We start from the raw sequence: 26871 nt of genomic DNA on the forward strand, positions 1-26871 counted from the left end.
TTATATAATCTGACGTCGTAGAAATGCAAAGTTTGGATAAGTTTAGATTTAGGAAAGACTTGGAACCAGTATTTACTTGGGTAAATACTGGTTCGGTAATAGGGTTGTTGATTTGTGGAACCAATTACCGCGTAACGTGGTGGAGGTGGGGTCCCTCGATTGTTTCAAGCGTGGGTTGGACATGTCTATGAGTGGGATTGGGGGGTTATAGATAGGAGCTGCCTCGTATGGGCCAAAAGGCCTTCTGCAGTTACCTTTGTTCTTATGTTCAAAGTGTATTACTGGTAGGGAATATTGACTAACCAAGACCTGTGAGTACGATTAAAATAATTATATCTTTCTGCAGAATACAAGGAGTTGTGTGACAAACGTGTTAGGTTGAGCTTAAGGATTTATTGTCAATAATGGTAGTTGAAATATCTTAGGATAATAATATTCTTGTCAAGCGTCACATTATTTATTAGGAACAGACAAATGTTGTAACACAGGAAGTGATACAGAGATTATAAAAGGTGCCATGCAAGAATGCACTCATTGTCTTGCCTTAATATTGAGAACATTGGGGCTGGAAGTCCCCCAAGTGAGAATGTGAAGGCCTAGACGAATTCGTCTCATTCAAGACGTTTCGCTTCGTGTCTAAGAGAGTTAACTCTTATTTTTTTTCAACTCTTTTTCAAGAGGTTTCAACTCTTTTTTACCATGTCGTAGCTCAGTCGATTAAGGCAGTGTCTGGGATGCTCCCGGACGCAGGTTCGAATCCTCGTCACGGCCCTTGTGGATTTGTTCACTCTTATCTTCTGATTAGCGTTGGTAATGGTTTTCTTCTGTTATGTGAGCCACTGACAAGAAATTCCCGTAGGATAACCTAACAGGTGGGACAGATTCAGAAGTACTTGTCAGTCCAGAACTTCTTCCAGAACTTCCAGAACTTCCAGAACTTCTTCTCATCGGGTAATATCACTTTCACAAGGTTACCTTGAGGTTACCTTGAGGTGCTTCCGGGGCTTTAGTGTCCCCGCGGCCCGGTCGTCGACCAGGCCTCCTGGGCCTTGACAAGCGTCAAGAATGGTCACTGAGACTTGTGTCAAAAAGACTGACAAATTATAAAGACACAATAGACATACACGGATGCAAATTAGACTTGCCTTGCATGGATAACAAAATTTTGGTGCTGTGTTCTTTTATTTTTGTTCCTTCCCCCTTGTTTGACCTCGTTAGTGGCATTGTTAGTGGTGGTTGGTGGTAGTGGTGGTGGTTGGTGGTAGCCCTGGTGGTGGTGGTAGTGGTGGTGGTTGGTGGTAGCCCTGGTGGTGGTTGGTGGTGGCAGCCCTGTTGGAGGTGGTGGTGGTTGGTGGCAGCCCTGGTGGAGGTGGTGGTGGTTGGTGGTAGTGGTGGTGGTTGGTGGTAGCCCTGGTGGTGGTTGGTGGTGGCAGCCCTGGTGGTAGTGGTGGTGGTTGGTGGTAGTGGTGGTGGTTGATGGTAGCCCTGGTGGTGGTGGTAGTGGTGGTGGTTGGTGGTAGTGGTGGTGGTTGGTGGTAGCCCTGGTGGTGGTGGTAGTGGTGGTGGTTGGTGGTAGCCCTGGTGGTGGTGGTAGTGGTGGTGGTTGGTGGTAGCCCTGGTGGTGGTGGTAGTGGTGGTGGTTGGTGGTAGTGGTGGTGGTTGGTGGTAGCCCTGGTGGTGGTGGTAGTGGTGGTGGTTGGTGGTAGCCCTGGTGGTGGTGGTAGTGGTGGTGGTTGGTGGTAGTGGTGGTGGTTGGTGGTAGCCCTGGTGGTGGTGGTAGTGGTGGTGGTTGGTGGTAGCCCTGGTGGTGGTGGTGGTGGTGGTTGTTGATGGTAGCCCTGGTGGTGGTGGTAGTGGTGGTGGTTGGTGGTAGCCCTGGTGGTGGTGGTGGTGGTGGTTGTTGATGGTAGCCCTGGTGGTGGTGGTGGTGGTGGTGGTTGGTGGTAGCCCTGGTGGTGGTGGTAGTGGTGGTGGTTGGTGGTAGCCCTGGTGGTGGTGGTAGTGGTGGTGGTTGGTGGTAGCCCTGGTGGTGGTGGTAGTGGTGGTGGTTGGTGGTAGTGGTGGTGGTTGATGGTAGCCCTGGTGGTGGTGGTAGTGGTGGTGGTTGGTGGTAGCCCTGGTGGTGGTGGTGGTGGTGGTTGTTGATGGTAGCCCTGGTGGTGGTGGTAGTGGTGGTGGTTGGTGGTAGCCCTGGTGGTGGTGGTGGTGGTGGTTGTTGATGGTAGCCCTGGTGGTGGTGGTGGTGGTGGTGGTTGGTGGTAGCCCTGGTGGTGGTGGTGGTGGTGGTTGTTGATGGTAGCCCTGGTGGTGGTGGTAGTGGTGGTGGTTGATGGTAGCCCTGGTGGTGGTGGTAGTGGTGGTGGTTGATGGTAGCCCTGGTGGTGGTTGGTAGTGGTGGTGGTTGGTGGTAGCCCTGGTGGTGGTGGTAGTGGTGGTGGTTGGTGGTAGCCCTGGTGGTGGTGGTAGTGGTGGTGGTTGGTGGTAGCCCTGGTGGTGGTGGTGGTGGTGGTTGTTGATGGTAGCCCTGGTGGTGGTGGTAGTGGTGGTGGTTGGTGGTAGCCCTGGTGGTGGTGGTAGTGGTGGTGGTTGGTGGTAGCCCTGGTGGTGGTGGTGGTGGTGGTTGTTGATGGTAGCCCTGGTGGTGGTGGTAGTGGTGGTGGTTGGTGGTAGCCCTGGTGGTGGTGGTAGTGGTGGTGGTTGGTGGTAGCCCTGGTGGTGGTGGTGGTGGTGGTTGTTGATGGTAGCCCTGGTGGTGGTGGTAGTGGTGGTGGTTGGTGGTAGCCCTGGTGGTGGTGGTAGTGGTGGTGGTTGGTGGTAGCCCTGGTGGTGGTGGTGGTGGTGGTGGTTGGTGGTAGCCCTGGTGGTGGTGGTGGTGGTGGTTGTTGATGGTAGCCCTGGTGGTGGTGGTAGTGGTGGTGGTTGATGGTAGCCCTGGTGGTGGTGGTAGTGGTGGTGGTTGGTGGTAGCCCTGGTGGTGGTGGTAGTGGTGGTGGTTGGTGGTAGCCCTGGTGGTGGTGGTAGTGGTGGTGGTTGGTGGTAGCCCTGGTGGTGGTGGTGGTGGTGGTTGTTGATGGTAGCCCTGGTGGTGGTGGTAGTGGTGGTGGTTGGTGGTAGCCCTGGTGGTGGTGGTAGTGGTGGTGGTTGGTGGTAGCCCTGGTGGTGGTGGTGGTGGTGGTTGTTGATGGTAGCCCTGGTGGTGGTGGTAGTGGTGGTGGTTGGTGGTAGCCCTGGTGGTGGTGGTAGTGGTGGTGGTTGGTGGTAGCCCTGGTGGTGGTGGTGGTGGTGGTTGTTGATGGTAGCCCTGGTGGTGGTGGTAGTGGTGGTGGTTGGTGGTAGCCCTGGTGGTGGTGGTAGTGGTGGTGGTTGGTGGTAGCCCTGGTGGTGGTGGTGGTGGTGGTTGGTGGTAGCCCTGGTGGTGGTGGTAGTGGTGGTGGTTGGTGGTAGCCCTGGTGGTGGTGGTGGTGGTTGTTGATGGTAGCCCTGGTGGTGGTGGTAGTGGTGGTTGTTGATGGTAGCCCTGGTGGTGGTGGTAGTGGTGGTGGTTGGTGGTAGCCCTGGTGGTGGTGGTAGTGGTGGTGGTTGGTGGTAGCCCTGGTGGTGGTGGTGGTGGTGGTTGGTGGTAGCCCTGGTGGTGGTGGTAGTGGTGGTGGTTGGTGGTAGCCCTGGTGGTGGTGGTGGTGGTTGTTGATGGTAGCCCTGGTGGTGGTGGTAGTGGTGGTGGTTGGTGGTAGCCCTGGTGGTGGTGGTAGTGGTGGTGGTTGGTGGTAGCCCTGGTGGTGGTGGTGGTGGTGGTTGTTGATGGTAGCCCTGGTGGTGGTGGTAGTGGTGGTGGTTGGTGGTAGCCCTGGTGGTGGTGGTGGTGGTGGTTGTTGATGGTAGCCCTGGTGGTGGTGGTAGTGGTGGTTGGTGGTAGCCCTGGTGGTGGTGGTGGTGGTGGTTGTTGATGGTAGCCCTGGTGGTGGTGGTAGTGGTGGTGGTTGGTGGTAGCCCTGGTGGTGGTGGTAGTGGTGGTGGTTGGTGGTAGCCCTGGTGGTGGTGGTGGTGGTGGTTGTTGATGGTAGCCCTGGTGGTGGTGGTAGTGGTGGTGGTTGGTGGTAGCCCTGGTGGTGGTGGTAGTGGTGGTGGTTGGTGGTAGCCCTGGTGGTGGTGGTGGTGGTGGTGGTTGGTGGTAGCCCTGGTGGTGGTGGTGGTGGTGGTTGGTGGTAGCCCTGGTGGTGGTGGTGGTGGTGGTTGGTGGTAGCCCTGGTGGTGGTGGTAGTGGTGGTGGTTGGTGGTGGTAGTGGTGGTGGTTGGTGGTAGCCCTGGTGGTGGTGGTGGTGGTGGTTGGTGGTAGCCCTGGTGGTGGTGGTGGTGGTGGTTGGTGGTGGCAGCCCTGGTGGCGGTGGTGGTGGTTGGTGGTAGCCCTGGTGGTGGTGGTGGTGATAGAGGAAGCCTCAGAGGTGGAGCTAGCAGCCAGTGTTGGTGGCACAGCATTGGAGGAATCCCAGCTGTCGGTGACACAGCATTGGAGGAATCCCCGCTGTCGGTGACACAGCATTGGAGGAATCCCGGCTGTCGGTGACACAGCATTGGAGGAATCCCAGCTGTCGGTGACACAGCATTGGAGGAATCCCAGCTGTCGGTGGCACAGCATTGGAGCAATCCCGGGTCCTGGTGGCACAGCATTGGAGGAATCCCAGATGCTGGTGGCACAGCATTGGAGGAATCCCAGCTGTCGGTGGCACAGCATTGGAGGAATCCCAGATGCTGGTGGCACAGCATTGGAGGAATCCCAGATGCTGGTGGCACAGCATTGGAGGAATCCCAGATGCTGGTGGCACAGCATTGGAACAATCCCAGCTGTCGGTGGCACAGCATTGGAACAATCCCAGATGCTGGTGACACAGAGAGTGAGAGAGAAGCAGCCGTCAATCAAGAGGACAGCACAGGGGTCGTGTCAGCCAACTCTGTCAGCACTTCACGGAAGCGCCTCGGTACCTGGTCCACACACCTCTCGACGCCCTGAGTAGAAACAAAACACATCAGTCATAAAGCAGATGTAGACGCCAGAAGTGGTTTGGGAAATTTAAATTCAAAACACGATTTGACCCTTACTACAAAGATGGGTAATGTGATAGACGTGGGGGTCATTTCATTGTTTCAAGCGTAGGTTAGATGTATGTATGTGAATGAGTTTGGGTGGATATAAATAGGTGGGATCGTACGGGCCAATGGGCCTTCTGTAATTTAGTTAATTGCTTGTGTTTTTGCATCTTGCAGGTCCGCGTTCAATCCTCATATCCCTTTCATGTGCAATATCATCTAATTGGCTTAGCGTTCTCTGTAAAATTTTCATTCATTAAACACCATTAATGTTCCGAGGTTTACACTGTAAATGTATAGCACACTGCTAGTGTTGCGAGGTTTACACTGTAAATGTATAGCACACTGCTAGTGTTCCGAGGCTTACACTGTAAATGTATAGCACACTGCTAATGTTGCGAGGTTTACACTGTAAATGTATAGCACACTGCTAGTATTCCGAGGTTTACACTGTAAATGTATAGCACATTGCTAGTGTTCCGAGGCTTACACTGTAAATGTATAGCACACTGCTAGTGTTGCGAGGTTTACACTGTAAATGTATAGCACACTGCTAGTGTTGCGAGGTTTACACTGTAAATGTATAGCACATTGCTAGTGTTCCGAGGCTTACACTGTAAATGTATAGCACACTGCTAATGTTGCGAGGTTTACACTGTAAATGTATAGCACACTGCTAGTATTCCGAGGTTTACACTGTAAATGTATAGCACATTGCTAGTGTTCCGAGGCTTACACTGTAAATGTATAGCACACTGCTAGTGTTGCGAGGTTTACACTGTAAATGTATAGCACACTGCTAGTGTTGCGAGGTTTATACTGTAAATGTATAGCACACTGCTAGTGTTGCGAGGTTTACACTGTAAATGTATAGCACACTGCTAGTGTTCCGAGGCTTACACTGTAAATGTATAGCACACTGCTAATGTTGCGAGGTTTACACTGTAAATGTATAGCACACTGCTAGTATTCCGAGGTTTACACTGTAAATGTATAGCACATTGCTAGTGTTCCGAGGCTTACACTGTAAATGTATAGCACACTGCTAGTGTTGCGAGGTTTACACTGTAAATGTATAGCACACTGCTAGTGTTGCGAGGTTTACACTGTAAATGTATAGCACATTGCTAGTGTTCCGAGGCTTACACTGTAAATGTATAGCACACTGCTAATGTTGCGAGGTTTACACTGTAAATGTATAGCACACTGCTAGTATTCCGAGGTTTACACTGTAAATGTATAGCACATTGCTAGTGTTCCGAGGCTTACACTGTAAATGTATAGCACACTGCTAGTGTTGCGAGGTTTACACTGTAAATGTATAAAACACTGCTAGTGTTCAGAGGTTTACACTGTAAATGTATAGCACACTGCTAGTGTTCAGAGGTTTACACTGTAAATGTATAGCACACTGCTAGTATTCCGAGGTTTACACTGTAAATGTATAGCACACTGCTAGTATTCCGAGGTTTACACTGTAAATGTATAGCACACTGCTAGTGTTGCGAGGTCTACACTGTAAATGTATAGCACACTGCTAGTGTTGCGAGGTTTACACTGTAAATGTATAGCACATTGCTAGTGTTGCGAGGTCTACACTGTAAATTTAAGCGTAAACTTTCGTGTAAATTTCAGCTAAACATTGAATTTTGCGGAAGTGTTTAGGAGCGTGTGACGTCGCTCCTCTCTCCTGTATTGATGTCTTTTTTAAAGGCGAGTAAATGTTAGGAGGAGAAATTCCTCAGTTTTTATGGTCTGTAAATTCACATCACCTCCTTCAGCCCGAGTTTATTTTGCCTTCCTCCACTCCCCTTCTCCGCCGCCTCGTTTAATGTGGATATTCCATCCCTGTTTTCTGGTTTACCCTTCCATGCTTCTGTTACCCTTCTCTCCCTCCCTTCCCTGCCACCCTCTTGCCCTTCTTCCCATCCCTTCCCCTACCATGTCGGAAGACCTTACTGGTGTACACCTTACTGGTGTACTCATGTCGGAAGACCTTACTGGTGTACACCTTACTGGTGTACTCATGTCGGAAGACCTTACTGGTGTACACCTTACTGGTGTACTCATGTCGGAAGACCTTACTGGTGTACACCTTACTGGTGTACTCATGTCGGAAGACCTTACTGGTGTACACCTTACTGGTGTACTCATGTCGGAAGACCTTACTGGTGTACACCTTACTGGTGTACTCATGTCGGAAGACCTTACTGCTGTACACCTTACTGGTGTACTCATGTCGGAAGACCTTACTGGTGTACACCTTACTGGTGTACTCATGTCGGAAGACCTTACATTTAAAGAACACAATAAAGTAGCCGTCACAACTGCAAGAAAAATGACAGGTTGGAGAACAAGAACTTTTCACACTAGAGATGCTATACCGATGATGATACTCTTCAAGACGCTAGTGCTCTCTAGAGTGGAGTACTGCTGCACAATGACAGCCCCTTTCAAAGCTGGAGAAATTGCTGACCTGGAGAGCGTGCAGAGATCCTTTACTGCTAGAATCCACTCAGTAAATCATCTAAACTATTGGGACCGACTAAAGAGCCTAAATCTGCATTCTCTTGAGCGCAGGCGGGAGAGATACATAATAATTTACACAGGGAAAATAGTAGAGGGGCTTGTCTCAAACCTGCAAACGGAAATAACATCACATGAGACCAGAAGGCATGGCAGGATGTGCAGAATACCCCCGTTGAAGAGCAAAGGTGCAACAAGTACTCTGAGAGAGAACTCTATCAACATCAGAGGCCCGAGACTGTTCAACACGCTTCCACTACACATAAGGGGCATAACTGGCCGACCCCTCACAGTGTTCAAGAGAGAACTATCAATATCAGAGGCCCGAGACTGTTCAACACGCTTCCACTACACATAAGGGGCATAACTGGCCGACCCCTCACAGTGTTCAAGAGAGAACTCTATCAACATCAGAGGCCCGAGACTGTTCAACACGCTTCCACTACACATAAGGGGCATAACTGGCCGACCCCTCACAGTGTTCAAGAGAGAACTATCAATATCAGAGGCCCGAGACTGTTCAACACGCTTCCACTACACATAAGGGGCATAACTGGCCGACCCCTCACAGTGTTCAAGAGAGAACTATCAACATCAGAGGCCCGAGACTGTTCAACACGCTTCCACTACACATAAGGGACATAACTGGCCGACCCCTCTCTGTGTTCAAGAGAGAACTATCAATATCAGAGGCCCGAGACTGTTCAACACGCTTCCACTACACATAAGGGGCATAACTGGCCGACCCCTCACAGTGTTCAAGAGAGAACTATCAACATCAGAGGCCCGAGACTGTTCAACACGCTTCTACTACAGATAAGGGACATAACTGGTATATATATATATATATATATATATATATATATATATATATATATATATATATATATATATGTATATATATATATATATATATATATATATATATATATATATATATATATGTACGAAAGTATGTATAATATGTATAATATATATATATATATATATATATATATATATATATATATATATATGAAACGAAATGTACGAAAGATTGAGAAAATTCGTGTTAGAATTATTAATCTTACTTTTTCGGTCATATTTAATAATATATGTCTACAGGAAAGACTGCTACCAAAATATACTAATATATATATATATATATATATATATATATATATATATATATATATATATATATATATATATATATATATATATATATATATATATATATGGAAATAATGATTAGGAGAGACCTAAACTTAAGACAATGATGAATTAATGTACAAAATAAGATCTGTAGTTATACTTGGTTTCAAAATAATACCTTACAAGTAAACCTTCATGGTGTAGGGAGACGTGACTCAAGTTACGCCCAGGAGTCTCAAAGTTTTGGTCATCACACGACACAGTGAACCCAAATGCTCTTGAAAACCTACAGCTAATTCCGAGAAGTAGTCGCAATAACGCGGCTGACACAGGTAACAGCCCACACACACACACACATGAAAGTGGTGACGTTTAGAAATATCGAGGAACTGAAATTTTATCACGAGAATATTCCACGTAAGAAGAGATTAAATGCACTGAAGTTTAATTATCTTGAAAGGTGCAGAACGAGGTGAGATGGGATTGACGGGTGTAAAATGGATAAAAGGTATTAACAGATGGGATATAAATGTTGTTTTGGAACAATCATCACTTCAAGGTAAACCAGTATAAATGTAAAGTTTAATAAGACAACACTAACGGGAGACATCTCCCGTCACGCAGGGTGCAGTCGCACCTCCACAGATCTCCAGTATCAGCTAATGATGCTGGTAATGGCTCAAAAGGGCCACCACTTACGGGCTATTCATGCCCGTGCCACCTATTGGGTGGCATCAATCAATCAGATAACAGTGGTTCAATAACAGACAACAGATCATCAGATCATCATTATCATACACAAACAAGGTGCTGGGAATTATAAGAATCATCAGCAACAGAAGGAATGCATGAGACTTAGTTCCTAAACCTTTCTCTGTAACCCCAATCCACCCCCGCCCACGGGATGGGTATGGGGTGCATAATAAAGAAATGAATAATCATAATAAATCTCAAGTTACAGCCCCGCTCCTGTGCCAGGTACGGGCTCACCATAGCCGGTGCTACTTGGACCTGTTTGTTCCGAGGAGCTGAATCTAAAACAAGAACAGTGTGTTCAGATGAACAAGGAGAATATAAACATGGGAGCCGGTCGGCCGAGCGGACAGCATGCTGGACTTGTGATCCTGTGGTCTTGGGTTCGATCCCAGGCAAGAAACAATGGGCAGAGTTTCTTTCACCCTATGCCCCTGTTACCTAGCAGTAAATAGGTACCTGGGTGTTAGTCAGCTGTCACGGGCTGCTTCCTGGGGGTGGAGGCCTGGTCGAGGACCGGGCCGCGGGGACACTAAAGCCCCGAAATCATCTCAAGATAACGTCAAGATAACCATGGGTCTGAAATTGTCGGAACAAGCTAGAATCTGTAACAAGGTGGATAAATTATATTTTGGGAAGGCCACATGAAAAGAACAGGTTTGAGAATAGGGTTATAGCTATCTTGAGGTTATCTTGAGATGATTTCGGGGCTTTAGTGTCCCCGCGGCCCGGTCCTCGACCAGGCCTCCACCCCCAGGAAGCAGCCCGTGACAGCTGACTATCACCTAGGTACCTATTTTGCTGCTAGGTAACAGGGTGAGGTGAAAGAAACTCTGCCCATTGTTTCTCGCCGGCGCCTGGGATCGAACCCGTGACCACAGGATCACAAGTCCAGCGTGCTGTCCGCTCGGCCGACTGGCTCCAACAGGGTTGCGAATGAGGGGAAATGGGCTGTTGGCTAGAACTACTGAAATGACACAGTTTAACCGGTTTCAAGACTCACGACTGGAAAGAGGTGAGGGGGGGGGGGGGGACTTAAAACGTAATCGCTTAGAGTGAGCCAACATGTGCGCTAACATCCTCTCTAACACTTACCTATGTTTTTTGAGTTATTTTTTTTCACCACAAGAAACAACTACTCAGGCTGACAGATGCAGTCCCCCAGTCTGCCTCACATGTTTACTGGATTAAGCACGTCCGCCACACATGTTTACTGAGGCAAATACACCCACCACACATGTTTACTGAAGTAAGCACACCTACCACACATGTTTACCTAGACAGCCACACCCACCACCCGTCAACTCACCTCCAGACAGGGTCTTGCGAGGAACCAGGCGAACATTAAGACCACCGTCAGAAATGCCAAGATACAGACGGAGATGTCCCAAACATCCATTCCTGTCCTGTGGTGCAGCCTCGCCCTGCTGCTGGTGCTGGTGGTGGTTGAGGCTCCAGTGGTGGGGGCTCCAGTGATAGGGGCTCCAATGGTGGGGGCTCCAGTGGTGGGGGCTCCAGTGATAGGGGCTCCAATGGTGGGGGCTCCAGTGGTGGGGGCTCCAGTGGTAGCGGCACCGGTGGTGAGGGCTCCAGTGATAGGGGCACCGGTGGTGAGGGCCGCGACGATAGTGACAACATTCTTGGTGTCTGGTACGAGGATCTCCATGGTGACAGCTCAGGCTGCTGGAAGGTAAAGTCAATTAGACCTTTTTTCCGTCATGTACAGAAGAAGGTGTTGACACTCTCCTTTCTCGATGAGTGATGGCTTCTGTCATCACGTCACTCGCTCTGTCCAGTCTGGGACACCTGAATGACTCACTTATAATAGCCTGACAATTATGTATCATTAAGTGCACTAGGAACAACCCAAGGACAGGTCTAACCTAACAATTAAGAGCACTGTAAACAAACGCATGCCAAGGTCTAAGCTAAGCAAAACAGGTCGAGGTCACCCTCAAGCACAAGCGAGACAACTAAAACTGACCCTAAAGCACCCAAACGAGCGCTCAACCAACCGTCTACACACACTCCTGCTGGCCCACTGATGCTTGTCTCAGAAAGTCAGGTGAATATACTCAGACACAAACATACACACACACACACTTACGGATATCTGTATGGATGTCAGGATGCGCCGAGGCACCACCAGAGGGCGTTATACAATCGCGACTAATCACAGTCCTGTTATAGCCAGTATGTAGTTACTGGTCTGGGCTGGGTGTAGAGATGCTGGGCTGTGAGAGCTGCTGGGTGGTGGTCTAGCTGGGTGGTGGTGTAGCTGGGTGGTGGTGTAGCTGGGTGGTGGTGTAGCTGGGTGGTGGTCTAGCTGGGTGGTGGTGTAGCTGGGTGGTGGTCTAGCTGGGTGGTGGTCTAGCTGGGTGGTGGTCTAGCTGGGTGGTGGTGTAGCTGGGTGGTGGTGTAGCTGGGTGGTGGTCTAGCTGGGTGGTGGTGTAGCTGAGTGGTGGTCTAGCTGGGTGGTGGTCTAGCTGGGTGGTGGTGTAGCTGGGTGGTGGTGTAGCTGGGTGGTGGTGTAGCTGGGTGGTGGTGTAGCTGGGTGGTGGTGTAGCTGGGTGGTGGTCTAGCTGGGTGGTGGTGTAGCTGGGTGGTGGTGTAGCTGGGTGGTGGTGTAGCTGGGTGCTGGTCTAGCTGGGTGGTGGTGTAGCTGGGTGGTGGTCTAGCTGGGTGCTGGTCTAGCTGGGTGGTGGTCTAGCTGGGTGGTGGTCTAGCTGGGTGGTGGTCTAGCTGGGTGGTGGTGTAGCTGGGTGGTGGTCTAGCTGGGTGGTGGTCTAGCTGGGTGGTGGTCTAGCTGGGTGGTGGTGTAGCTGGGTGGTGGTGTAGCTGGGTGGTGGTGTAGCTGGGTGGTGGTCTAGCTGGGTGGTGGTGTAGCTGGGTGGTGGTGTAGCTGGGTGGTGGTCTAGCTGGGTGGTGGTGTAGCTGGGTGGTGGTCTAGCTGGGTGGTGCTCTAGCTGGGTGGTGGTGTAGCTGGGTGGTGGTGTAGCTGGGTGCTGGTCTGGCTGGGTGGTGGTGTAGCTGGGTGGTGGTCTAGCTGGGTGGTGGTGTAGCTGGGTGGTGGTGTAGCTGGGTGGTGGTCTAGCTGGGTGGTGGTGTAGCTGGGTGGTGGTCTAGCTGGGTGCTGGTCTAGCTGGGTGCTGGTGTAGCTGGGTGGTGGTCTAGCTGGGTGGTGGTCTAGCTGGGTGGTGGTGTAGCTGGGTGGTGGTCTAGCTGGGTGGTGGTCTAGCTGGGTGCTGGTGTAGCTGGGTGCTGGTGTAGCTGGGTGGTGGTCTAGCTGGGTGGTGGTGTAGCTGGGTGGTGGTCTAGCTGGGTGGTGGTCTAGCTGGGTGGTGGTCTAGCTGAGTGGTGGTGTAGCTGGGTGGTGGTCTAGCTGGGTGGTGGTCTAGCTGGGTGGTGGTGTAGCTGGGTGGTGGTCTAGCTGGGTGGTGGTCTAGCTGGGTGGTGGTCTAGCTGGGTGGTGGTGTAGCTGGGTGGTGGTCTAGCTGGGTGGTGGTCTAGCTGGGTGGTGGTGTAGCTGGGTGGTGGTCTAGCTGGGTGGTGGTGTAGCTGGGTGGTGGTGTAGCTGGGTGGTGGTCTAGCTGGGTGCTGGTCTAGCTGGGTGGTGGTGTAGCTGGGTGCTGGTCTGGCTGGGTGGTGGTGTAGCTGGGTGGTGGTGTAGCTGGGTGCTGGTCTGGCTGGGTGGTGGTCTAGCTGGGTGGTGGTGTAGCTGGGTGCTGGTCTGGCTGGGTGGTGGTGTAGCTGGGTGGTGGTCTAGCTGGGTGGCGGTGTAGCTGGGTGGTGGTGTAGCTGGGTGATGGTGTAGCTGGGTGGTGGTCTAGCTGGGTGGTGGTGTAGCTGGGTGGTGGTCTAGCTGGGTGGTGGTGTAGCTGGGTGGTGGTGTAGCTGGGTGGTGGTCTAGCTGGGTGGCGGTGTAGCTGGGTGGTGGTGTAGCTGGGTGATGGTGTAGCTGGGTGGTGGTCTAGCTGGGTGGTGGTCTAGCTGGGTGGTGGTGTAGCTGGGTGGTGGTCTAGCTGGGTGGTGGTGTAGCTGGGTGGTGGTGTAGCTGGGTGGTGGTCTAGCTGGGTGGTGGTGTAGCTGGGTGGTGGTGTAGCTGGGTGGTGGTGTAGCTGGGTGGTGGTTTAGCTGGGTGGTGGTGTAGCTGGGTGGTGGTCTAGCTGGGTGGTGGTCTAGCTGGGTGGTGGTGTAGCTGGGTGGTGGTGTAGCTGGGTGGTGGTCTAGCTGGGTGGTGGTCTAGCTGGGTGGTGGTGTAGCTGGGTGGTGGTGTAGCTGGGTGGTGGTCTAGCTGGGTGGTTTTCTAGCTGGGTGGTGGTGTAGCTGGGTGGTGGTGTAGCTGGGTGCTGGTCTGGCTGGGTGGTGGTGTAGCTGGGTGGTGGTGTAGCTGGGTGGTGGTGTAGCTGGGTGGTGGTGTAGCTGGGTGGTGGTCTAGCTGGGTGGTGGTCTAGCTGGGTATGGTCTAGCTGGGTGGTGGTCTAGCTGGGTGGTGGTCTAGCTGGGTGGTGGTCTAGCTGGGTGGTGGTGTAGCTGGGTGGTGGTGTAGCTGGGTGGTGGTGTAGCTGGGTGGTGGTCTAGCTGGGTGGTGGTGTAGCTGGGTGGTGGTGTAGCTGGGTGGTGGTGTAGCTGGGTGGTGGTGTAGCTGGGTGGTGGTGTAGCTGGGTGGTTGTCTAGCTGGGTGGTGGTCTAGCTGGGTGGTGGTCTAGCTGGGTGGTGGTCTAGCTGGGTGCTGGTCTGGCTGGGTGGTGGTGTAGCTGGGTGGTGGTGTAGCTGGGTGGTGGTGTAGCTGGGTGGTGGTGTAGCTGGGTGGTGGTCTAGCTGGGTGGTGGTGTAGCTGGGTGGTGGTCTAGCTGGGTGGTGGTGTAGCTGGGTGGTGGTGTAGCTGGGTGGTGGTCTAGCTGGGTGGTGGTGTAGCTGGGTGGTGGTGTAGCTGGGTGGTGGTCTAGCTGGGTGCTGGTCTAGCTGGGTGGTGGTGTAGCTGGGTGCTGGTCTAGCTAGGTGCTGGTCTAGCTGGGTGGTGGTCTAGCTGGGTGGTGGTGTAGCTGGGTGGTGGTGTAGCTGGGTGGTGGTGTAGCTGGGTGGTGGTCTAGCTGGGTGGTGGTGTAGCTGGGTGGTGGTCTAGCTGGGTGCTGGTCTAGCTGGGTGCTGGTGTAGCTGGGTGGTGGTGTAGCTGGGTGGTGGTCTAGCTGGGTGGTGGTCTAGCTGGGTGGTGGTCTAGCTGGGTGGTGGTCTAGCTGGGTGGTGGTCTAGCTGGGTGGTGGTCTAGCTGGGTTTTGGTCTAGCTGGGTGGTGGTCTAGCTGGGTGCTGGTCTAGCTAGGTGCTGGTCTAGCTGGGTGGTGGTCTAGCTGGGTGGTGGTCTAGCTGGGTGGTAGTCTAGCTGGGTGCTGGTGTAGCTGGGTGGTGGTCTAGCTGGGTGGTGGTCTAGCTGGGTGGTGGTCTAGCTGGGTGGTGGTCTAGCTGGGTGGTGGTGTAGCTGGGTGGTGGTCTAGCTGGGTGGTGGTCTAGCTGGGTGGTGGTGTAGCTAGGTGGAGGAGTGACTGGGATGTGACTTGGAGACACTAATGGCTAGCCAACGTGAGACAAATGTATTATTATATGTAAAGTAAAAGAGTTAGAGTCGCAGAGAGAGAGAAACGAGAGCATTTGGGCAACGCTTTCTTTTCACTTGATGCCCCTGTTCACGTATCTGTAAGTAGGTACCTGGGAGTTAGACAGCTGCTACTGCCTGCATCCTGGTGATGTGTATATGAGTGCATGAGAGAAATATGTAGTAGATAGGGTAGAAGACAAATAGGCCGGGACACGGGAGACATCTATCACGCAAAGTACAGTCGCACCTCCACAGATCTCCAGTATCAGCTCTTGATACTGGTAATGACTCAAAAGAGCCACCACTTACGGGCTATTCATGCCCGTGCCACCTTTTGGGTGGATTAATCTTTATCAGTCAATCAATCTAGGCCGGGAGTCAGTACATTAGACAACGTACGGTTAGGAAGGAGGGGTCCAAGAGCTAAGAACTCAATCCTGCAGGCACAAATAGTAAATACACACACACATACACACAAATATTCGTATCATCCAAAATTTGCAAATGTAAATAATTAATATATATGGTAAACAACAGAGGTCCTAGGATAGAGCCTTGAGGCACTCCACTTATAACAGTTTCCCTCTTTCACTTAACTCTAATTATAATAACTCTTTGTTTCCTTTGATATAACCATGCTCTTATCTAACTTAAGATACCACCCCAATTGCGTGCAGTTGGGGGTGCTATCTTTCTAATAAGTCTTTGTTGTGTCTTTGGCAATGCAATACGTTCTTGAAAGACATAATACTTTGTAACATTAGAACATAAGGTTCGCATGTTGTTGTTGTTTTAGATTCAGCTACTCGGAACAAAATTTCCATGTAGCACGGGCTATGGTGAGCCCGTAATTGAGTTCGGTTATTCACGATAACCTTGATACTGTGATATCTGGGTCAAAGTTTTAAATAAAGGTAGAAGAGTTTCTTTCTTTTAGCACTAATTTTAGTCTTTTGTTTTAATAACGTTATCTTAGAGGGGAGCCGGTCGGCCGAGCGGACAGCACACGGGACTTGTGATCCTGTGGTCCTGGGTTCGATCCCAGGCGCCGGCGAGAAACAATGGGCAGAGTTTCTTTCACCCTATGCCCCTGTTACCTAGCAGTAAAATAGGTACCTGGGTGTTAGTCAGCTGTCACGGGCTGCTTCCTGGGGGTGGAGGCCTGGTCGAGGACCGGGCCGCGGGGACACTAAAAGCCCCGAAATCATCTCAAGATAACCTCAAGATAGTGGCGGATATAGATGTACAGTGTTCACTAGTGTGTCCAATTCTTCAATTGCTTTTTTAACCATTGTAGTCGCTGTGGATTTTGCATTAAATTCAGCTCCTCTTGTTAGTTGAATGTCAAGAAAAATAAGGATTCTGGTTTGTCACTGATTTGATCCAGGAGGTTATCTTGAGATCTTGAGGTTATCTTGAGATCTTGAGGTTATCTTGAGATGATTTCGGGGCTTAGAGTCCCCGCGGCCCGGTCCTCAACTAGGCCTCCTGTTTGTTACACCCCCATCCCAGGAAGCAGCCCGTAGCAGCTATCTAACTCCCAGGTACCTATTTACTGCCAGATAACAGGGGCATCAGGGTGAAAGAAACATTTTGCCCATTTGTCACCGCCTCCACCGGGGATCGAACCCGGGACCCCGGGACTAGGAATCCGAAGCGCTGACCACCCTGACAGCCCTCCACTACTAGGGAGGTAAGGCATTCTGTGGTTTCCACACCTTATATAAGAACATAAGAACAAAGGTAACTACAGAAGGCCTATTGGCCCATACGAGGCAGCTCCTATCTATAACCACCCAATCCCACTCATATACTTGTCCAACCCGCGCTTGAAACAATCGATGTAAGCAAACATATTTTGGTGCAGTGGTTTGACTTTCCAGTCAGTTCGATTAACAACCATTCTTTCCGCAGGTTTGGCCAGACAGCTCCTTAATGAGATGGGTCTTGGGTTTCCTGAGTCTTTGTATTTTGTAATGGGAACTATAATTGCACTGTTCCAAGTGACTGGTCGAGTTCTTGTCACCCATACTCTGTTGATGAGACTCAAGAAGGCTTCTTCACCCTTCTCTCCTATTACGGGCTATTCATGCCCGTGCCACCTCTTGGGTGGCTTAATCTTCATCAGTCAATCAATCTTTTCCTCCTAGCTTGGCCAGCATGTTGTAAGTGATTTTGTCCTCACCTGGAGCTGTGTTTTTAGTTTTCGCACCAAGCTCTTTGTAGCTCTGTAGCTCTTTATAGCTTTGTAGCTCTTCTGAGTTCTTTCAGATTGAAAGGTTGGTCTAGTTCGTCAGGTAACGCTAAAATATCGTCTATTTTTTCTATCTTGCAGCTTGCATTCTTTGTTGGTGAGTCAGAGTTGTTTGTGGAAGTTGAGTGGAGATGGAGCTATTTGCTTCTATCTTGACGCAAATAGATTTGCTAATTGTTCTGCTTCTTGCTTTGGATGTACATGATGGCGCGGAGCAGGAGGCGATTTTCCTTTGGCTCTGTTGATCTGCCTCAGATCAACAGAGCCAAAGGATCTTCTGCTCTTCCTTTGGAAGGAAAGAAGATCCTCTTCCTTTGGATGGAAAGAAGATCCTCTTCCTTTGGAAGGAAGGAAGATCCTCTTCCTTTGGAAGGAAAGAAGATCCTCTTCCTTTGGATGGAAAGAAGATCCTCTTCCTTTGGATGGAAAGAAGATCCTCTTCCTTTAGAAGGAAGGAAGATCCTCTTCCTTTGGAAGGAAGGAAGATCCTCTTCCTTTGGAAGGAAGGAAGATCCTCTTCCTTTGGATCTCTGTTGATGTCGCCCAAAGATGTATGCTGAGTTAGCTTGGCACACCACTCGAGCCTTTTTTCTTCATTGGTTTTTGCTATTTCTTCATGATCTTGGAGAGATCTAAGAAGTCCTAAATGAGCTTCGGTTCTGTCTCTTCTGAAATTCTTTCGTGCACAACTTAGTATGTTATGTAATTCTTTGATTCTATTACAATAATACCAATGGTCCTTATGGTGTAGAGTAATTGTTTTCTTCTTGGGGAGATAAGTTAAGTTACCAGGTAAGTTACGGACACTGTTACGTACCAGGTAAGTTACGGGCTCACCATAACCCGGGCTACTTGGAACTTGTTCCGAGTAGCTGAATTTATAACAATAACAGCTCCATATCGTGTTCTCTATGGCTCCTGTATACATTGAAAATGGACTGCATTTGAGTTCCTGATAGTGAGGTTAACTCCCATAATTTCTACGTCCTCGCCACAGTTAGACAGGTCTGTGACTGCTGTGGCATTGTTATGATGCCACGATATATGCTCTCGATATATAAGGTTTTCATATATGCTCTTTTATTTTACGGGATCACCATAGCCCGTGCTACATCGACACTTCGTTCTGAGTAGCTAAATCTCAAACAACAACAACAGCTCTTTTATTATACTTTAAGGTGCATTTCTCATTTTTCCCTTCTTTTGAAGAGAGGATTAATTCATTAGCTCCCTCCCCCCCCCCACCTCTCATTAATCTAATCGCCGAAACTACATTTGTCTCTGAAATTCTATCCCCAATACTCTGTTGAAATTGAAATAGAAATTGAAATAAGTTTATTGAGGTAAAATACACACAAAGGAATGAGGTAGCTCAAGCTATCCTCACCCCGTTCAGTACATCGTGTTAATACATACATAGACACACATCACAAACAATAAACATATTACCAAACATTCTGAGAGATAAACATTTACATTTCCTAATATTCTGTTAGTTCAATTCCGTACTCATTATCTTAATGTTGACCAGACCACACACTAGAAGTTGAAGGGACGACGACGTTTCGGTCCGTCCTGGACCATTCTTAAGTCGATTGTCATTGTCTTAATCATAATATTTCTCGGTAATTGGTTCCACAAATCAACAACCCTGTTACTGAACCAGTATTTACCCAAGTCTGTCCTAAATCTATAGTCTGTCCTAAATCTAATCAATAACAGATCTCACAGTATATCATGTTGTTACTATTGGAATGTGGCCCTACGGGCTCACCATAGCCCGTGCTACATGGACACTTCGTCCTGAGTAGCTAAATCTTTAACAACAACAACAATGGAATGTGGAATGTAAAATATGATTAATATATGTGTACTGTGTAGACTTGTGAGGCCCTTGAGGGACCTTAAATAGAGAAGGGTAAAGATGGTTGAAGGTTAAGCCACCCAAAAGGTGGCACGGGCATGAATAGCCCGTAATGACAAGGGTAGAAAGGGTAGACTTAGTCTAAGCTACTCTATCCATTTGAGATGTATTTTATTATGTCAATAAATTTACTTGATCTTCCCAAGACTCCCTGATATCACAATCTTGCTTCTTTCACCCGACTTCTGAACTTCCCGAGTCGTCTTGATATCATAATCTTACTTATCTTCCTGATTCATCCCTGGAGTCATGACCCTCTTTCCTACCACCTACCAATTGCCTGCCCTCCTGGCCCGCTCAACACTCATCTTGGGGGCTGTTGAAACCCAAAGTGCCAGCAGAGGAGGGAGGGGGGCAGGGAAGGTAGGAAAATAAGTAAGAAGGGGAGGTGAATGGAAGAAGAGAAATAAGAGGAGAGGAGGGGGAGCAGTGGCCTCACGAAGATGACTTGGAGGAGCTGGTGGAGTGGTTGGAAGAGGGGGGATGACGGAGAAATGGAAAGAGATAAGGATCCGCAGAGGAGTCCTTAGGTTGATGGTATAGAGGAGTCCTCTGTCAGGATGGCTTTCGGGTGGTCAAGGGAGTTTTTAAGAGTAATGGGGGCTGGTGATGGGGAGTGGGGAGGGTTTGGTGTAAGGGAGGAGGGAGAGGCTGGTATTGAGGTTCTTTCCTTGTCCTTTCTATATTATGGCGACCAAAACTGAACTGCATAATCTAAATGGGGCCTAACAAGAGCAAGGTATAGCTGAAAAATATATAGTTTATAAAATGTATAGTTTGTTCACCAGGTGAACAAACTAGGTGAACAAACACCTGGTGATATTTTGTAAATATACCAGGTGTATATTTTGTACACTACACCTGGTAGTGTAGTGTAGTGTAGTGTAGTGTAGTGTAGTGTTATCACCAGGTGTTTTACTGCTAGGAAATATATCCCAGCTTCTAGGAAATATATCCCAGTGTCTAATTTACATTATTTCGAACAAGAATGCTTTGATTTTTTTACTTTAAATTCTTACGAATCATGACCCCTGGATACCTTTCCCAATTAGACTTCGAAATTTCAACGCCATCCAGCTAATATCCTGTAACTCTATCATCATTACCTTGCCTCTTGCATTTGTCAGGATTAAACTGCATCTGCCAGTCTTCTGACCATTTCAAAACCCTGTCTAGATCGTCTCATATCATTCCCTCCCCCCATAGCATCCCCCTTCTCACTAGCCCCATCTCATCGAAGCTAATACAAGTTCAGTTTAACCCTCATTACCTAAATGAGAAGAATCCTGCATGAAATAAATCAAGTAAAGGACTAGAGGAAGTCTATTGTATACTCTCCCAGAAGGAACTGCAAATTGTCTTATTGATAAATTGACAGAATCTGCCAAAATTAGCTGGTTGTTTGGACCCATAAGATAGTCTTAAATCTGCTGCATGTAAAAAGGAGGAACGAGGGTAGAAATAGCCTAAGCTATTCTATCCTTTTGAGATGCATTTCATTTTATCCATAAATTTATTTGAACTTGATAAGGAACATTATACTATGCGGATTACTACTATGTCAAGTGAACATTATAATATGGGATTAAGTATTATTGACAATTAAAGTTGGCAGCTGTACCTGTCTTGGGAAGGTGGAGTAACGGACGGTGTACTTAACACAATAGGATTTACAGGAGATTAAATTAACTCTTTCCCTAGAACCAGATGAGACAACACACAAAATATTACACTGGAATTCAAACAGCAAGAGTGGCAAAGTTAGTGCCTCGGAGTCCCTTGGTCGCGGATTCCAGTCACCTTAGAGCTCCAATCGCTTTTTCCATCACCTACTTATACCTATTGATTCAATCATGTCACCACTAACTACTCTTTTTTCTGGAGAATGTAAATTGAGCTTTTTGAATCTCTTCACATAGAAGGTTTCTAATTTGTGGGATTAACTTTGTCACCCTGTACGGTTATATCTTGTAGCACTGTCAATCATTACCTTACCTTGAGGTTACCTTGAGGTGCTTCCGGGGCTTAGCGTCCCCGCGGCCCGGTCGTCGACCTTACCTCAGAACTTGTCAGCATTATAATGCATCTGCCAATCTTGCCCATCTGGGTCGTCTTGACGTTATTTTGAGGCTTCTGAATTTATTTCCCGGTCAGTTTTCTTATCGTTTGCACATTTGCAAATATTATTGCTCAGTTCTGAATCTAAATCGCTTTGATATATATGATAAACAACAGAGGTCCCAGGAGAGAGCCTTGAGGCAGTCTCACTTAACTCCAGTTAATGGTAAATTTGTACACTGTATTACACTGAACTTTGTCATATGGTAAGCTATTCTGTGTTTGACCAGATCACACACTAGAAGGTGAAGGGACGACGACGTTTCGGTCCGTCCTGGACCATTCTCAAGTCGATTGTCGATTCTCACAATCGACTTGAGAATGGTCCAGGACGGACCGAAACGTCGTCGTCCCTTCACCTTCTAGTATGTGGTCTGGTCAAACTACTTCAGCCACAATATTGTGACTCATCGCCTGTTCTGTGTTTACTTTTCGATTAGAGAAAACTGATTTTGCTTCTTGTAATTGCATACGTTAACTTTTAATATTAAAACAAATGGTTCGAGTGATATTTGACAAAAATTAGAGCATTTTGGTGGTCTAGATTGTCACGTCCTTTCATGATCTTAAATACTTGTGTTAAATCACCTCTTATTCTTCTCATTTGAAAACTAAATATATTTAGCGCCCTTAAACAAGCTTAGTATTATTCATTTTGGTGGATATATGTAGGAACTGTGGACCAATAGGCCTTTTGTAGTTTCCATAATTATTATGGAAAAAATTGGATGATTCTTGGAATCATCCACGTTGGTTAACGCTATACACATCATTTGACAGTACCCTTTTGCGTCAAAAGTGTATGCAGTATTCCTGCATAGGACGTTCTTATATATAATGAGGCTTGTATATAATGAGAATGACTATCTGATCGAAACAGGAGAAATCTCAAAATATATCTACATTTTCTGTTGACTTCTTAATTATATCATTAATTCACTTTTCTGAATTCTGATAATCTTCCAGTGAATGAAAATCTAATATAAGGCGTAGGATACAAACCCACACTTGTGTATTTGTGAAATTTATGTAAGGAATTTATACCAAGTCTTTCAAAGGCGCCTTTATATAAGCCGATGTTATCAGTTTTCAAAATGTTAGATCGAAAAAGAACATAGAACAAAGAATCCAAATTGGATGTCTATAAATGGGATAAAAAAAAATTAAACTGGAGAAAATACCATAATAACATGACATAAATAGCCCACAGCCTCACATTATACAAAAGGTCTTTTGAAGTGTCTCTTTCTCAAAATTAATAATGTCCTGCATACAATATCCCCCTTATCCCTAAAACGGCCGTTCTTAATCTTAACTTTTGTATAGTTAAAAGACAATATTTGTTGCGTAATTTGCTTAAGACCAATTTACAAATTGAAATTGAAATAAGTTTATTGAGGTAAAATACACACAAAGGGATGAGGTAGCTCAAGCTATTCTCACCCCGTTCAGTACATCGTATACATACATATATATACACACATCTCAAACAATAAACATATTACCAAACATTCTGAGAGATAAACATATACATTTCCATTTACAAATTTGTCTTGAGCAAACAGTAATACGACAAAATGACGCTAGAAACAAACGTATCCCCCCCTCCACCTAAGCCCTCCACCACCTCTCTTCCTAATACCCTTTCTCAGGTAATCCCCTACCTCACCCCCCCTACATATGGCAATGTCTTTGGGATCAGCTTTTCTATATCGCAATCCACATAAGTCACTTGGAGGCTGAAGGAGTCAGTGTGTTGGCTGATGTGGTGGTCATTGGACGTCATTGTTAAGGTCAATGTAGTGTATCAAAGTCTTTGAGCAGCAGAAGGCAGTGTGAATACGTAATTGAAAACAGTGTTGGTTAGCGTCGAATCTAAGAAAATCGGGCATCAGTGTAGAAGTTTTGGTCAGTTTTGACCAAAGGGCTGATCACTTACGGTGGTGGACGGGATGAAGCAGGATTCAAGAGACGACTGCATTGTTCAGACCCCCTTCGACATGGCGGACAGGATGGAGGATGACTCGGCCAACCTGAACACTTTCGACTCGCCCGTCCTGACTGCCTTCGACGTGGGTATCTTCATCGTGGGTCTTGTGGCACTCTTTGTCTTCCTCATCTGGAGGTGCAGGCACACCATTTTGATGGTAAGTGACCGTGACGGTAGCTGCTAGGGAGTGTGTACATAAACGACTTATATATAGTTGACCAGACCACATACTGGAAGGTGAAGGGACGAGGACGTTTCGGTCCGTCCTGGACCATTCTCAAGTCGATTGAGAATGGTCCAGGACGGACCGAAACGGCGTCGTCCCTTCGCCTTCTAGTGTGTGGTCTGGTCAACATTCATCAGCCACGTTATAGTGACTCATCGCCTGCACTTATATATAGTATTCAACATAAGTTGACTCATAATTCTAAAATAGGACGAGGAATAATTTAAGGCGATGACTCAACATCGTTTTAAGATGTTTTGAATAGAACATTAGAATCAATAGAACTGCAATACGCCTCTTTTTCCCATTCGAGGCAGCTCCATTTATATATATATACTTGAACTCTTTCCTAATTAGGATGTGAGCCTTGGTACATATGAACATAAAAATCAAGGAAGTTGCAGAAGGCATATTGGCCCATATGTAGCAACTCCTATTTATATTCACCCAAATTCATTTATATCATATATAAAATATATGACAGTGTCAGACCACGGAGGAAAATTGAAACAGGAATTTCCTTAAGTACTTTCGTATATTACTCCTTCTGAAGATGTATTAATATACGAATGTACTTAAGGAAATTCCTGTTTCAATTTTCCTCCGTGGTCTGACACTGTCACATTTTTAATCACGTGTTTATTTTCGTGAATTACACACATATTAAATATATGAATAACTATGGGTAGATATAAATTAGGAAAAGCTACATATGGGCTAAAAAGCCTTTTTCAGTTTCCTTTATTATTATTATTATCTAATGCAATTAGCAAAAGGTGTTTATAAATATTTACCTCGTTTGAGAATATAAATTTAGCTTTACAAAATCAACAAATTTAGCAAATTTGTTGATTTGTTCATAAATTTAGCTTTATTTGTCATTTTTATTTTGTTAATTTGTCACTCTTTTGCAGGGTATTATGTGGTGCGCCCAGGCGATGCTACGCTCTGGCGACGACTCCCACGACGAGCTGAGTGAGCAGACGCCGGTGATTACTTCCCAACCGCAGTCAGCGAACTACGCCAGCACCGCCACTACCCAAGACGTGACCCCCGCACGCCCCGCTAGGCCCTTCTCCAGCCCTATCTGGATCGCGGGAAACAGCACTCCCCTAACCTTCAACTTCCACTGTAACACATGCAACCCTTCCCCCAGGATGAGGGTCAGAGGGGGTTCTGAGGTGGACGGAGCAGGTCCAGTAGACGGGGACGAAGAATGCCGTCAGTGTCTGAGCGAGTCGGCGCTCCAGCAGGAAGTCGGGTCCTGTGGTACTGTCGAGGAAGTACAAAACACGGATGATTTGTCCGTGTCGAAACGTTAACGATAAAGTGAAATATACGTTACATTACTGCTGTGATTGGTTGGTTATTTGAATTGATATTGTAATGAACATTTGCAGTTAACATTAATACTAACATTAGCAGTCAATGTGCTACCGACAGGTAGTAATAGTTCAGTGGAACAATTATACTTGGGAACTTCACGATTATAGCTTCTAATTATTGAGTTACATTTTTAAATCATGGCAAATTTGTATTAATAAAAGTAGACGGAAGAGTGGATATGATTACCAGGTGTCATATAATTATGTTTCCATCAACTGCTATGGCAACTTTCATGAATGATAAATATTTACAAATATATAATTTTTTTTTTTTTTGCCGGGAAATTTCTGTGCGGGCCCTAAGCCTATGGCTGACCTGCGCAGATAGTTTGGTGATAATTGATGACCTGCGCAGATAGTTTGGCGATAGTTGATGACCTGCGCAGATAGTTTGGTGATAGTTGATGACTTGCGCAGATAGTTTGGTGATAGTTGATGACCTGTGCAGATAGTTTGGTGATAGTTGATGACCTGCGCAGATAGTTTGGTGATAGTTGATGACCTGCGCAGATAGTTTGGTGATAGTTGATGACCTGCGCAGATAGTTTGGTGATAGTTGATGATAATTTTTGTATAATATTTTGTATGGTGTTGTTATGCATTTTTTTGGTGCATGATTAGTTACAAAATATTAAGTAATTTTGGAGGAACTCACTACGATTGCCGTAGTGCTTGAATGAACGTGAAGAAAAGACCCAATATACTTTTGTAATACACTTATACATATGTTGGATCTTTACTTCACCTTCATTATATAATTTGTTAATAATGCTGAAGCTATTATTATTGTTTATTTGTCTTTGATTGGATTTATCATTGAATTCCTCATATTTCGTATTGTGTAACACAGTGTGTGTACCTAGTCTTTACACACCTGGTCTTTTACCTGTTTTTACCTGGTCTTGTTTTAATGAGCATATTGTAACTTTTTGAATAAAATTAGAGTCAACTTTTGTTATTGATTAACATCAATTATACAGAGAGAAGTAAAGGTGTATAACATTCAGTTATACAGAACACACTACTAATGAACTATGCTGTTCATCATTCAGTTACACAGACGACACTAAGGAAAGTAATGGCGATATGGATATACATACATTGAGAGATGTACCTCATATCTCTGTGAGTATACACTGAAAATCTATCTGAGCCCTGTATTATGCTCATGACTAAAGTATTATTTGCTGATATGTGTCAGTAAGCTATAACAGACCCAAATATACACCCAGATACAGACCCCAGTATACTCCCAAATACAAACCCCAGTATACTCCCAGATACAGACCCCAGTATACTCCCAGATACAGACCCCTGTATACACCCAGATACAGACCCCTGTATACACCCAGATACAGACCCCTGTATACACCCAGAAACAGACCCCTGTATACACCCAGAAACAGACCCCAGTATACACCCAGATACAGACCCCTGTATACACCCATATACAGACCCCTGTATACACCCAGAAACAGACCCCAGTATACTCACAGAAACAGACCCCAATATACACCCAGATACAGACCCCAGTATACTCCCAGAAACAGACCCCAATATACACCCAGTATACAAGCTTCGGGGCATAATATCGGCAAATGTGATGTTTGTTTCCCCTGCGTCGGTATTTACCCAGCTAAATATTTTATTTCTTCAGCTGTAATTGAAATTGGCGTTTCTGTAGAGAACAAGTTTTGTTCATTGGCTTTGTTCACCGTAGTGATTGTGTCTGGACTCTTGTTAGAACACTTTTGTCTTAATATGTCTTTATTTTGCGACTCGTCGTCTAACATCGCTTAGATCATTATACTAGCACTATCATCTAGATCATTACCCCTAACACAACTAGGAAATAATTACGAGGAAAGGCTGCGTGAATTGCACC

The 26871-nt window shown here is 47.1% G+C and overlaps 2 protein-coding genes across 2 annotated transcripts; one reads left to right on the forward strand and one right to left on the reverse strand.

Moving 5' to 3' along the window:
- Positions 1–435: 435 nt before the first annotated feature.
- LOC123772305 (mucin-2) lies at positions 436–10959 on the reverse strand. The gene is made up of 2 exons (XM_045765394.2): positions 10805–10959; positions 436–5001 (listed from the first exon to the last, which is right to left on the reverse strand). Exon 2 carries the CDS (start codon positions 4823–4825, stop codon positions 1136–1138), a length of 3690 nt encoding a protein of 1229 aa, XP_045621350.2. The 5' UTR covers positions 4826–5001; positions 10805–10959; the 3' UTR covers positions 436–1135.
- Positions 10959–25896, forward strand: LOC138355745 (uncharacterized). The gene is made up of 2 exons (XM_069311108.1): positions 10959–11185; positions 24516–25896. The coding sequence occupies exon 2, from the start codon at positions 24522–24524 to the stop codon at positions 24921–24923; it is 402 nt and encodes a 133-aa protein (XP_069167209.1). The 5' UTR covers positions 10959–11185; positions 24516–24521; the 3' UTR covers positions 24924–25896.
- Positions 25897–26871: the final 975 nt, after the last annotated feature.

The sequence above is a fragment of the Procambarus clarkii genome, chromosome 69, assembly GCF_040958095.1.
Source record: "Procambarus clarkii isolate CNS0578487 chromosome 69, FALCON_Pclarkii_2.0, whole genome shotgun sequence".
NCBI lineage: Eukaryota > Metazoa > Arthropoda > Malacostraca > Decapoda > Cambaridae > Procambarus > Procambarus clarkii.

Bases quoted from the DNA above. Each gene is read 5' to 3' on its own strand.
- LOC138355745 (XM_069311108.1), top strand. From the start codon at position 24,522: ATGTGGTGCGCCCAGGCGATGCTACGCTCTGGCGACGACTCCCACGAC.
- LOC123772305 (XM_045765394.2), bottom strand. From the start codon at position 4,825: ATGCTGTGCCACCAGCATCTGGGATTCCTCCAATGCTGTGCCACCAGC.